The following is a 13,610-nucleotide window of genomic DNA, read 5'->3' as shown; positions in this document are numbered from 1 at the left end:
CTGATAATGTTCGGGGCTCAGACTCACTCTCCCAGTCTAGATGTAGATTAAAGACTCTTAGCCAAGCATTGACATCATGCATAACCTTGTACTCCAGTCATATCAGATTAAATGCACATGATTATCTTTGCTTAATGTTATGAAAAGCAGCTATGCTAGTTATTTTGCCCATTATGCCCATCCTGGGGTAACTAGAGAGTAAATCAGCTCCAGTTTGAATCCAGCCTCTCATGAAGACTGTAGATGTCCCAACACCTGTGAAAATAAGACTCCAACTTCTGCGAAGACTTCAGATGATGCAAACTCTGAATCATCATGCACCAATGCTACATTTGTCTATATATCCTAACCATTTCCTAACAAACATGTATTCATGTATTACTTAAATGAGCTCATTGTTTCTGCCTTAAATTAATACATTGTTTAAATTAATACATTGACTGCGTGATTTGTATATATACATTTCTGAAATACATAACTTGGACACAGTCACCTCTGAAAACAGATCACTCTAAATTGTAGACACATGCATTTTCTGTAAAGCTGCTTTGAAATGATATTGTGAAAAGCGCTATACAAATCAATTTGAATTGAATTGATAACAGATTACTCTAAATTGTAATGTAGAAACATACATTTATCTGTAAAGCTACTTTGAAATGGTATGCATTGTGAAAAGCAAAAAAAAAAAAAAAAAAAAATGAAAATGTATGATTAAGCTGTGAATTATCAAAAAATTTACAGAAATAGATATTTTAAATTACTTTTTTTTAAAACACGAGATTTGGTTATTCAACAGTCGTGACAATAACACAATAATGTGGATGTACGATAAGATTATTTATGCTGAACAGCACCCAGATATTTGTAATTCGGAAATATGAAACTGCTTACTAAAACTTTGGCATCATATTTTTAATCAATAAATATATCTAAACAGAAGTATTTACAATAAGAAAAAAAAGAAAGAAAAAAAAACTATACAGACTGTGATAGGCACTTTAAATTACTACCAGGTTAACTCCTTGTTTGCAATGAATGCAGACTACAAATATCAGCAATAAAAATCACTTTTGGACTGAACATGTTTGGTTTTCCATGACATCTAAAATTATTTAAAAGAATGTATCTTAACATCAGTGAGACATTACAGGTTTGGAAAAGGTTTAGAAACAACAAGGATTTTACAACAACTTTACATTTGTAACAGGCTGATTTGACATCAGTAAAAAATAAATAGAAAAATGATGGCAAGTGAAAGAAATGGGAGACGGTTATGTTGAGGGAGGCATAGCTGAGGCACTAGGGGTGTTCAGGGGTTCAGTCTGTAGGGGGTGGTTTAAAATAATGTCCTGCAGCAGAAGAGTGTTGGTCTCTTTCCACTCCCTGAATTTACTTGCAGTGAGAGTGGAGTCAGCCAGTACCTGCTCCAAAGTCAGTAGATCTGCTTCTTTAGCCTAAATCAAAGACAATTTTTTTTGGGTTAAAAATAACTTATGATATAACACAGTCTATTGATAGCAAATTGGATGAACACAAAATTGGTGAAATTAAATTAATATTAATTTCATTTTATAAAATATTTACTAAAAAATACTAAAATATGCTTTATCCATCCAACTATGCTGGTAGATTTAGGAATTGACATAGTTCTGCCAAGTGTCAGTAACCTCAAATTTCAAATGATATCTGATTCATTTTCTACCAACACTAAAAACTGTAGAAACTAACGCATAAGACAGCTCCGTAAACAGCAAAGATATGGTGTCAGCAACTAAACTTTTTTCACTCTAAAGGCCTGTCCACACCAAGCATACATTTTTAAATAAAACCTATTCAGATCAAGTTTAATTGTAAAAGAAATGAAAGAACCAGCAAAAATCTCGACTGGTCCTGAAGATGGAGCTGCTGTTGTCTTTCACAAGCCTGAAAACGATGTATACAAATAGTTGCAGTTCATTATCCCTTTTTACTACAGGCATACATTTTTAGAGACGTCTAATAATATATATTCATATAAACATGCATGAATATAATCGCTATATGTCCAAATAATCACTCCTTAAACATAAAGGCAGACAGAGGTTTATTCCTGCAACAGTGATCTTATATTTGTCCCATGCTCAAAAATATTTCTCAAATTGCATCATGGTGCATAAGAAATGCAAACACTGAATTCTGAACACTACATTCTGAAGGAAATCTGCATTAATTAGTCTATAGAACAACTTTCCCTGCACTTTACTAATTACAAATTCCAATGCTTTCTTTTTATAACATTTTTGTAATTAGCTGATACATCATATGTTGTATTTTGTATTATAATATGCATAACCTCATATTTTTCCATTTATATTCACTCCCGGTTAAAAGTCTGGAATAATTACGATTTTTTAAATAATTTTTTTTAGTCTCTTATGCTGACCAAAGTGCATTTTATTTGATAAAAATACAGTAATATTGTGAAATATTATTACAATTTAAAAGTTTTCTAAAGTCCCCTATAGTCAATACTTTTATCCCTTAAAACTCATCTTTGATAATCAAAATGACACATTTAAATGTTTTTTTTTTCCTGAGAAAATATTGGTTTAATTCAGCCATATATGTTTGAACCAGAAACTGATTCAGTAAAAAAAGAGGAAGAGCGAATTATACAGGCAGGCCCGGTTCTACGGGGGTGCCGAGGCTAAGCACCATCAAATGAAAGCAAGAGCACCCTCAATTGAGACTATAACAATATCATATGAAACAGATTTGGTAAACGCACCAGTGTATATTTGTGTTTCCACTCTGGAGAACATCAAATGTCTCTATTTACTACAGTATGTGTTTTTGCAACAGTGAGCAATGTAACCAATCACAGACATGTTTGTTGAACACAGTGACCAATCAGGGGTGTTTAATTTGGTCAGAATCCACTCTCCGGTCAAAACGCTGGAGTTTTTCGATGGGAGTTCTGCATGCTCGCGAATCCTCACATTAAGTGTAGACACTATGTAAATAAGAGATTCATTGTGCGTAGACAACTTCATTATTTATAACAGAATTTTGTAAGATCGCGAACTGAGATGAGTGACAGCTTTGTAGTGGTTATAAAGCAGGGGTGTCCAATCCCGCTCCTGGAGGGCCATTGTCCAGCAGAGTTTAGCTCCAACCCCAAATAAACACACCTGAACCAGCTAATCAATGTCTTACTAGGCATACTAGGAACTTCCAGGCAGGTGTGTTGAGGCAAGTTGGAGTCCAACTCTGCAGGACAATGGCCCAAGTTTGGACACCCCTGTTATAAAGGGAGCTGTCTTTGTGTGCTTTATAGGGTATATATAATCCATTCAGAATTTTAATAAAAGTTGACACATAACGTTAATTGATATGATTAGCCTTTGGCTTGACTACGTTATCAAACAGCTAATTGCTAATTGCAGTTTTGCTAATGTTACACAAACCCTGTCAGTAGGCTACCTTCTAAAAATCTGCATCCTTAAAAATAATGATAGGAAAAGCCCCACTCCACACATTGAAAGGGTTGGTTACCAGTTTGTGACGGTAGGAGAGTTTCTTACCTCTCTTTGGTTCACTACAGTTTTAAGGAGAAAGTGCTCAGCAGTGGTGTTGACATGAATTTGCACATGGGTTGTCTTAAAGCATATTAAAAACACCACATAGACATTTAAACAACATTAAAAGCTTGATTTTCACCACAGGTGGACTTTAATTTATTTTAAAATGTAATTTATTCCTGTGATCAAAGTTGAATTTTCAGCATCATTACTCCAGTATCAGTGTCACATGATCCTTCAGAAATCATAATATCTTAAATTGGTGCTCAATTATTATTGTTGCTCAATTATTAATAATAGTATAAATGTTAAAATCAGTTTTTGCTGCTTCGTACTGGAACGTACTTCGTACTGGGTTAACCCATTCACCCAACAAATGAGTTTGTTGGAGTTTGTTGTCTTAGTGTGGAGCGTGTAATGTTTGATGGATGATAATACTGCTACAGATCAGGTCAAGGTAATCAAATCACCAAATATAATGCGACCCCATGCTTAGTACACACGCTTGGTACTATTTTTTCCCCAAACTTATTTCACAGTTGATGTAAATAGGCCTTAATACTTACAGACAAAATTGTAAGATTTGAGGAAGAAACTTTTTCATATGTTAGAAAAGGTTTATCTGAACGTCTAACCTTTAGAGTGCTGTTGAGGGTTCTGATGAGATGTATCTTCTCATTGAGCATCTGGTTTTTGCAACGCTTTATAAAGGAGGTTCGTAATTCCCATTTTGATGATGGTTTCCGCTCGCCCGTTGGAGACAGGCTTGCTCTTTTCAAATGCAAGTACAATCTTTTCATCTCATCATCAGTTCCTTCCTGTCCATCTAGAGCTATTAAAACAAATATAACTTTTATAGCGAGTTATATAAAACATAACTCATAAGAGTTATGTTTAAACCTAAGCAATCGAACTTCTATGAAAGTTTTTATTTTTGATAATAACAAGCATTTCTAATTTCCTCCAAATTGATCAGTAGTCATGTCACTGGCTGAACAATGTCATTTCCTATCATAAATCTGTTTATGATGTTTAATTGGTTCTCCAACTTGCTTACTTTCAGGTCTGGTGTCATTTGAGGTCAGCAGCGGTTCTGGTTCCCCTGGCTCTGTGGATACTGCCATAGGTGTTGTTCTTGATGAACATTCAAAGGGGCCTTGAGACGTAGCAGTGATTTCACTGCATTGTGAGGTTTCCTTTATTGTGGGGTTCATTGTATGGACCACAGCAGAGCAGACCACTGTTTCCCCAGCAGTAGGTGTTGCCTGTGAGACAAGGTCTAGCCAAGACCGTCTATGCTTCGCCAGAGAGGAGGCAGAGCTGTGGGAGGTCATCGTACTGACGGGGGAGGATAGGGTTCCAGTGGTTTCACTAGGAACAGGGGAGGAATATGGAGGAGGAAGGCTTTCCTAAATGGGAAAGATACATCAGAGTGAGGTACAATGGCATTCTCTATTATAATATATGTCTGGTGCAAATGTAGTTCTTCTATATCAAGGGTGTCCAGTCCTGCTACTGGAGGGCCACTTTACTGCAGAGTTTAGCTCCAACACACCTGCCTGGAAGATTTTGGTGACCCTAAAGATCCTAAAGATTCCAGGTGTGTTTAATTAGGGCTATAGCTAAGCTCTGTGGTTGCTTCTTGATATTCAAATTAAAGCACAATTTATACTTCTGCATCGAACTTACCCGGCGTACCCTGACTTGCACCTCTCCAAAAATTTAACAATGCCGTCAATTCTATGTGGACTGCAAGTGCTGTGATTGGTCTGCTAGGACCCTTCACTAGGGTTTCACATGCTTTCATGTATAAATGAAAACCGACGCGTAGCCTACAGTGCAGAGGCTACGGCATAGGTCCAACGCAGAAGTATAAATCAGCCTTAATGCTTCCTCGTTTCCTCGCTCCTACGTCCTCCAGACTGTGACCCAGAAACCGATTAAACTCAGCTATCTTGAAGGACATATCTATTCTCTAATTCGACCACGAAGAAGTGAGGAATGAGGTGATGGCTGATGGTGTGCAGGAGGGAAACATGAGGGATGCTGGGAAGTGTAGTGCGGTAGAGATGACAGAGCTAGTGTGTAGGGCTGTAATCAACCAAAGAAAATCTTGGTCGACTGAAGTCCTGAAATTTTCGACTAAAAATTACGTTAGGAAAAAAAACGTTAAATTAATTAGCTGCGCACTGTGCACAGTACTTGGTAGCCTTGTTGTCCGCCTAAATGAATTATAAATAAACATAAAAAAATAGTAGGCTATTTGCAGTATATTAAATCGTTTTTGACCTAATTATTTTGCACTGAAATGAGTCTGACACACGAGTCTGTCGGCTCTGACAGCGTTGCATCACGTGCACCTGCGCAATATCATAGCCTATGATTTCCGAAAATAGTACTATGTTGTCAACTAGTGATATCATCACAAGAACTTTTGAGGAATATGTAACATAATTTAGACAATTGTTTTTGTCATACAGCGGGGGAAATAAGTATTGAACACGTCATCATTTTTCTCAGTAAATATATTTCCAAAGGTGCTATTGACATGGAATTTTCACCAGATGTTGGTAACAACCCAAGTAAGCCATACATACAAAGAAACAAACAAAAATAAGTTCAGAAATTAAGTTATGTGTAATAATGTGAAATGACACAGGGAAAAAGTATTGAACACATGAAGAAAGGGAGGCGCAAAAAGGCATGGAAAGCCAAGACAACTGCTGAAAACTTACAGTAATTAAAAAGCAATCCAGCCCCCTGTCAGTGGAAATTAATAACAGCTGGTTCAGTCCCAAATGATGGCCTACAAAAAGGTCTCATTGCCAAGGTGTCACACAAGACACATCTCATGATGGGTAAAAGCGAAGAGCTGTCTCAAGACCTTTGCAACCTAATTGTTGCAAAACATAATGATGGCATTGGTTATAGGCGCCATTCTAAGCTTCTGAATGGTCCAGTGAGCACTTTTGGTGCCATAATACGGAAGTGGAAAGACAATAATTTCACCATAAATTTGCCTCGACCAGTGCTCCTCGCAAGATTTCTGATAGAGGAGTGAAAAGAATAATCAGAAGAGTTGTTCAAGTGCCAAGGACCACTTGTGGAGAGCTTCAAAAAGACCTGCAGATAGCAGGTACTGTTGTCTCAAAGAAAACAGTAAGTAATGCACTCCACCGCCATGGCCTGTATGCACGCTCACCACGCAAGACTCCATTACTGAAAAAAAAGCATGTTGAAGCTCATTTAAAGTTTGCTGCACAACATTTGGAAAAGCCAGTGAAATACTGGGAGAATATAGTGTGGTCACATGAGAGCAAAATTGAACTGTTTGGATGCCATAATACACACCATATTTGGAGGAGAAATGGCAGTGCACATTACCCTAAAAACACCATACAACTTGGTGTTGGCTCTTGGACAACTCTTCTGATTATTCTTTTCACTCCTCTGTCAGAAATCTTGCGAGGAGCGCCTGGTTGAGGCAAATTTATGGTGAAATGATTGTCTTTCCACTTCCGTATTATGGCCCCAAAAGTGCTCACTGGACCATTCAGAAGCTTAGAATGGTGCCTATAACCAATGCCATCATTATGTTTTGCAACAATTAGGTTGCGAAGGTCTTGAGACAGCTCTTCGCTTTTACCCATCATGAGATGTGTCTTGTGTGACACCTTGGCAATGAGACCTTTTTGTAGGCCATCATTTGGGACTGAACCAGCTGTTATTAATTTCCACTGACAGGGGGCTGGATTGCTTTTTAATTACTGTAAGTTTTCAGCAGTTGTCTTGGCTTTCCATGCCTTTTTGCGCCTCCCTTTCTTCATGTGTTCAATACTTTTTCCCTGTGTCATTTCACATTATTACACATAACTTAATTTCTGAACTTATTTTTGTTTGTTTCTTTGTATGTATGGCTTACTTGGGTTGTTACCAACATCTGGTGAAAATTTCATGTCAATAGCACCTTTTTAATATATTTACTGAGAAAAATTATGACGTGTTCAATACTTATTTCCCCCGCTGTATGTATTATAATAACTGACAGACACTGTCATTTCAGCCGCTCTGTGGAGCTCAGCTTCGCGGCTGAGACACGAATAGACTATTAACTTTTTAAAAAATGCTGCCACACCGCCGATGTCTTTGTTGACATTGTAGAAGAGGACTGACTATGAATTAAACGCTCTCACAATTAAATAAATAATATTCAGCAAACCTTCTAGTAGCCTACTTTCTTCAATCTGTCTCTCTTCTCCAGTGGGTTGGGCTAATCCAAAAGAAGTGAAAACAAGGAGGGTGTTCTGAAGACAGACTGTTACCTGTGAAACAGGGGTGCTCTGAAAACACCCCCATTAGCAATTAGTGCTTTCCACCTGATGAAATGAACGCGGCAATCAGAATTTTGGTCGAGCTAGAACGTATCGACCAAATAATCGACTAATCGACTGGGAGATTACAGCCCTACTAGTGTGGTGACTGGATACGTGACACAGTGATGGTGACTAAAGTAAATATTAAAGATGGCAAATTTTATTGACTTTTATTGATAAGTCTTGTATTATTACACAAGACTTATCAAAAGTGACATGGCGTTATTTATTGAACAAGTCCAATCAAGGTTTAAATTCAGTGTTAATTTAACACCTTTAAACTGTCAACCATTTTCTTCTGCTGTGTGAATGCATACAATGTGAAAACAGTGAAACTTAAAGTTTGTAGATAATGTATTCATCTTTGGCAGGAGGTCAAGGACACATATATTGTGCAACTGTGAACTTGCCTGGTGTGCAGCAGCTGATGGACTATTCACAATTTCTACAGTTTGGGTGTGATGCTCAGAATAGGGTGGAGGAGGTGTGTCAGTGGACTCCTCGTGATCACTGGCCTCACTGTAGCATTCTGTGCAGTAGAAAAACAAAGATGCCAAAAAATTCTAAGGAATGCTTGTAACACTAGTAGACTTAAAAACTTACCAGCTGTATGACCCTCTGTGGGTTCATACTGAATAGATGCCAGACCAAGTTTATTTAACCATCTGAAATAACAAAACATAACAAGTTACCAACAATGACACAGGACTGTCAAAATGAATGTTTATACAAGTGATTAATTAAAATTATTTTTATAAATTCATTCAAGTTTCCTTCAGTTTTAACCTCATTCATCTTCCTTTACCTTTAACCACGTCACACATGCAAACAAATACCAAAGACAGGTCAGCCAACTCAATGTCAGGAAACCCAAACACGCAAAATGAATGAGAGTAGCTTCAGCTCATGGTAGGGTCTCCCTTGGCAAATTGGTCCCAGGTGAGAGGCCAGACAAAGAGTGATTCAATACATCCCCTATAGAAACATTAATATGTGATTTGAAAGTGATTTGATAAAAGAGTGAAAGACCATGACCGGTAGAAGGACACCAGGGCCCTCTCCTGGAGCCAGGTCTGGGAGAGGAGCTCACAGGTGAGCACCTGATGGCCAGGCTCTGGCCCAGTCGGGCTCAGCCTGAAAGAATTAGGTGGGGCCTTTTCCTTGTGGGCTCACCACCTGCAAGGAGATGCTGAGGGGGGCCCACACATACAGGATACTGTGGCACCAGCTAGATATAGTTGGCCTCACCTCCACACAGCTCGGGCGCTGGAGCCAAACTCCTGGATAGAGTTTGGACAATAGAGTCACCCAGGGTGAGAAACAAATTCCCTGACTCTGCGCCATGGTTTCATGTGCGGGAAAGACTCTGACTGTGTTCTGTTTACACATGAATTGGGGCTCAGGTCAGGAAGCAGACGGACTGGCTACACCGACCTTCTGCTAGCTGTCTCATGTCACTGAGGTCAGATAAATCCCATCACATAGAGCCTCTTTCACGTAGATATCATCATATAGAGATTGTGTCTGTTCCCCGATTTAGAAAATACAAAAAACTCCCAAACTCATTTAAGGGTAAAAATGTAATTGATGTTCAACACATAAAAAACAGATATAATACAAATGAACAAATGATAAAGCTTGGGTTGCTGAATATTCGATCCCTTACTTCAAAAGCACTTATTGTTAATGATATGATCACAGATTATAACCTGGATGTGCTGTGTTTGCTCGTCTGAAAGCCAAAGGGGGAGATGTTGCTGTAATTTATAGTAATATCTTCAGAATTACTGAGAAGTCTTGTTTCAAATATAATTATTTTGAAGTGTTGGTGCTTAATGTTACACTATCTAGTGTAAATGATAAATCACGTTTGAGATTTGTGCTGGCTAATGTATACAGGCCACCAGGGCACCATACAGACTTTATCAAAGAATTTGCTAATTTTCTATCAGAGTTAGAATAGGCTAGGCTGCAGATAAAGTCCTAATTGTTGGTGATTTTAATATACATATAGATAACGAAAAAGATGCATTGGGATTGGCATTTAAAGACATTCTGAACTATATTGGAGTTAGACAACACGTGTCAGGACCTACTCATTGTCGTAATCATACTCTAGATCTAATATTATCACATGAAATCAGTGTTGATGCCGTTGAAATTCTGCAGTAGAGCGATGACATCTCAGATCATTAGCTAGTCTCGTGTATACTTCATTTAGCCAAGGCTTCAAAGCCGACTCCGTGTTAGAAATATGTTAGACCTTTCACTTCTGCTACTAAAGGTTGCTTTATTAATAACATTCCTGATCAGTTTAATCTCCTCAGCATCCCATATAGCTTAGAAGAACTAGATATTGCGACAGAAACTTTTGACTCTCTCTTTTACAGCACTTTAGACACAGTTGCTCCTTTGTGCTTAAAGAAGATTAAAGAAAATAGTCCAACGCCGTGGAACAACGAGCACACTCAGGCCCTTAAGAGAGCTGCCAGAAAAATGGAGCACAACTGGAAGAAAACATAACTAGAGCTTTTTCACATTTCATGGAAAGAGAGCACGACTGCGTACAGAGAGGCCTTAAAAACAGCTAGATCTGCTTATTTTTCAACCCTATTAGAAGAAAATAAACAAAACCCTAGGTATTTATTTGAAACAGTGGCTAAACTAATGAAAAATAAAGCTTCAACCCCAGACGTTTCCAAACAGCACAGCAGTAATGACTTCTTTACTTACAAGATTGATAATATCAGGGAGAAAATTATAACTATGCAACCATCTATTACAGTATCGCATCAGACAGTGCATTGCAAAATTCGATTCATTCATTGCTATAGGAGAGGAAGAATTTTCTAAACTCGTTAAATCATCTAAATCGACAACATGTATGTTAGACCCTATACCGACTAAGGTATTGAAAGAGATGCTTCCAGAGGTTATAGATCCTCTTCTTAATATCATTAATTCATCTTTGTCATTAGGATACGGACCAAAAACTTTTAAGCTGGCTATGATTAAACCGCTTGTTAAAAAAACGCAACTTGATTCTACAGAATTAGTCAATTACAGGCCTATCTCGAATCTACCTTTTCTGTCAAAGATACTAGAGAAGGCTATATCCTCACAACTGTGTTCCTTTTTAGAAAGAAATGATATCTGCGAGGATTTCCAGTCAGGTTTTAGACTGTACCATAGTACTGAGACAGCTCTCATTAGAGTCACAAATGATTTTCAATTATCATCTGATCGTGGTTGTATCTCTCTATTAGTGTTCCTTGATCTTAGTGCTGCATTTGATACTATTGACCACAACATTCTTTTAAATAGACTCAAAAATTATGTTGGCATTAGTGGAATTACATTAGAATGGTTTAAATCATACTTATCTGACCGTTATCAGTTTGTAGCAGTAAATGAAGACATGTCTTATCGATCACAAGTTCAGTATGGAGTACCACACGGCTCAGTACTAGGACCATTGCGGTTCACTCTGTACATGCTACCCGTGGGAGATATCACTTGGAAGCACGGCATTAGTTTTCACTGTTATGCTGATGATGCTCAGCTCTATATTTCTTCAGTCCCCGACGAAACTTGCCAATTCACAAAATTAACGGAATGCATAGGTGATATAAAAAACTGGATGACTAGTAATTTCCTACTACTTAACTCTGAAAAAACAGAGATTCTGATTATTGGACAAAAAACGTCCTCACATAATAACCTAGAATACTGTGTAACGCTGGTTTGCTGCTCTGTCAAACCTTCGTCGTCGGTTAGGAACCTGGGTGTGCTCTTTGATACCAATCTTTCATTTCACATGGCTACTCGGAAGTGATAAATAATTCTGCGAATGAGCGGGCCGGAGCGCATTAAGGGTTTTATGTTAGAACATTGTCGTGTAAGCGGCCCCTAAGTTAATAACAAATGATCTTTGCAACAGAATTGAATCGATCAAAACTAACTTTAGCTGGACAATAATTTTATTCTAGTGCTGCTGTAAAGCCAAAACAATCTCTGTTACTGTAATTTCCTATTATCACTGTAAAGCTGCTTTGAAACAGTCCATATTGTTAAAAGCGCTATATAAATGAAGGTGACTTGACTTGACTTGACTTTACGTTATGTTATTCCTTCATCCCGAGGAAGGCTGCATACATAGAGTCTGAGTGGGTTCTGTTTAAAACTTCCATTGCGGGATAGGCTGCTCTCGCATTTTCTGTTGGAAGTCACTGAGGAAGTTAAAAGGTTCAGAAGGGGCAAGTGGCCGAGATTCAATATACTGAAGAAATTGAAGGCCTTGGATGTGGTCAGGATAGCACCTGGAGATAGGAAGACAGGTGTGGTGGTTCCCATATTAAAATAATGAGACCAGAGGGTGTGTTCTAATTAAGAGGGATCCCACTTCTCAGCCAACCTGGGAAAGCCTGGTTGCAAGCAGAATGCTAGAAAGGAGAATCCGTCCAATCTTCAAACCTCATCTGGAGGAGGAACAATGCGGATTCCATCCTGGACATGGAACCATGGATCAACATTTTACCCCAGCAAGGATCCTGGAGGGGGCATGGAAGTTTGCTTATTGACACTAAATGTGTTTTTTGGACTTGGAGAAGGCTTACGACCATGTTCCCCAGGGTGTTTTCTGGGGGGGGCAATAAGGGAGTATGGGGTACCAGGGCCGCTTATGGGTGCCATCCGGGCCTAATGACTTGACATGACTTAACTATCTATATCAGTAGTTTATACAAAACATTACTGTAACTACTGTAAATACAACCATGGATGTTACTAAAAAGAATATGTTTTTTGTTCAAACTGATGTGTCAATGGGCTTACAAGTTCATGTCCTCGTTGCTGTCAGCTGCAAAGTAAAACATCATGACTTTGGGATGGCAAGCTTTGATCGCACTGTGAGAAACACAAAAAAAAATGTGTGAAGGGTTGTTCAATTGAAATATATTTTATAATCATCATGATAATAAAAATAAATAAAAAAAAACAGTAGAGGAAATAACCATGTTATATTCTAATTGAAAACAATTATTTTTTTAGCAATTAAAGAGAAAATTAACAGAAATGACAACGCCACTTACTATTTTTTCTTACATTCCATTGCTCTGTCAATTACAAAATCAGTCAAATTTATGAAGCCTTCTGCTTTTTCAGCCTGGGAAAAAAACACAAAACAAAAGTTTTTTGTAATATATCCCTTTTTTCATTATTATCAAGGCAGAGAAAAAACGATTACATTTAAATCCTATTTTCATCATCTAACATGAAACTGTATATACCTTTTTTTTTTTTTTACCAAGATTAATGCTAAAATATCTAAGATAATATGTTGTGCTGACCTTTATAAATAATATTCAATTATTAGAAAAAACAATATCATGATAAGATGTAGGCACATAAATGGCATTCAGATACTCACCACTTGATTTGTGTACCAGTATAGAGAGGTTTTCTTTAGCACAAACCAATACTTTTTCCACTTAATACCAAGAAATCCCTTCCCCTCTTTTTTCCTATAGAGCCAGCCCTGATAGTCCACTGGCTCCAGAACTTTTACTGAAACTCTCCTTCTGCTCATTCTTAGACTGCCTATTAGAACAAATGTTTAAATGCCACAATAAAACAGAAATGGTGACACAGGAAAAAACAAAACACATCATATTTG

The 13,610-nt window shown here is 37.7% G+C and overlaps 1 protein-coding gene across 3 annotated transcripts in view; it reads right to left on the bottom strand.

Annotated features, from left to right (window-relative positions):
* Positions 1–900: 900 nt before the first annotated feature.
* LOC311281152 (connector enhancer of kinase suppressor of ras 3-like) overlaps positions 901–13,610 on the bottom strand; it is an 86,523-nt gene continuing 73,813 nt past the window's right edge. For 2 of the 3 annotated variants that reach the window (XM_084393885.1, XM_084393886.1), the window contains exons 18-25: positions 13,365–13,534; positions 13,027–13,100; positions 12,770–12,841; positions 8,540–8,601; positions 8,347–8,465; positions 4,621–4,972; positions 4,199–4,395; positions 901–1,457 (exon numbers count right to left, since the gene is read on the bottom strand). In XM_084393885.1, the coding sequence (XP_084250011.1) occupies positions 1,275–1,457; positions 4,199–4,395; positions 4,621–4,972; positions 8,347–8,465; positions 8,540–8,601; positions 12,770–12,841; positions 13,027–13,100; positions 13,365–13,534 (1,229 nt within the window). In that variant the 3' untranslated portion in view covers positions 901–1,274. The remainder of the gene's footprint in view (positions 1,458–4,198; positions 4,396–4,620; positions 4,973–8,346; positions 8,466–8,539; positions 8,602–12,769; positions 12,842–13,026; positions 13,101–13,364; positions 13,535–13,610) is intronic. The other variant, XM_084393887.1, reaches the window with a different exon arrangement.

Source organism: Rutilus rutilus (assembly GCF_951802725.1).
Source record: "Rutilus rutilus genome assembly, chromosome: 21".
Lineage (NCBI taxonomy): Eukaryota > Metazoa > Chordata > Actinopteri > Cypriniformes > Leuciscidae > Rutilus > Rutilus rutilus.
The sequence above is the reverse complement of the archived record's forward strand: the minus strand, read 5'-3'. Positions and strand labels throughout refer to the sequence as shown.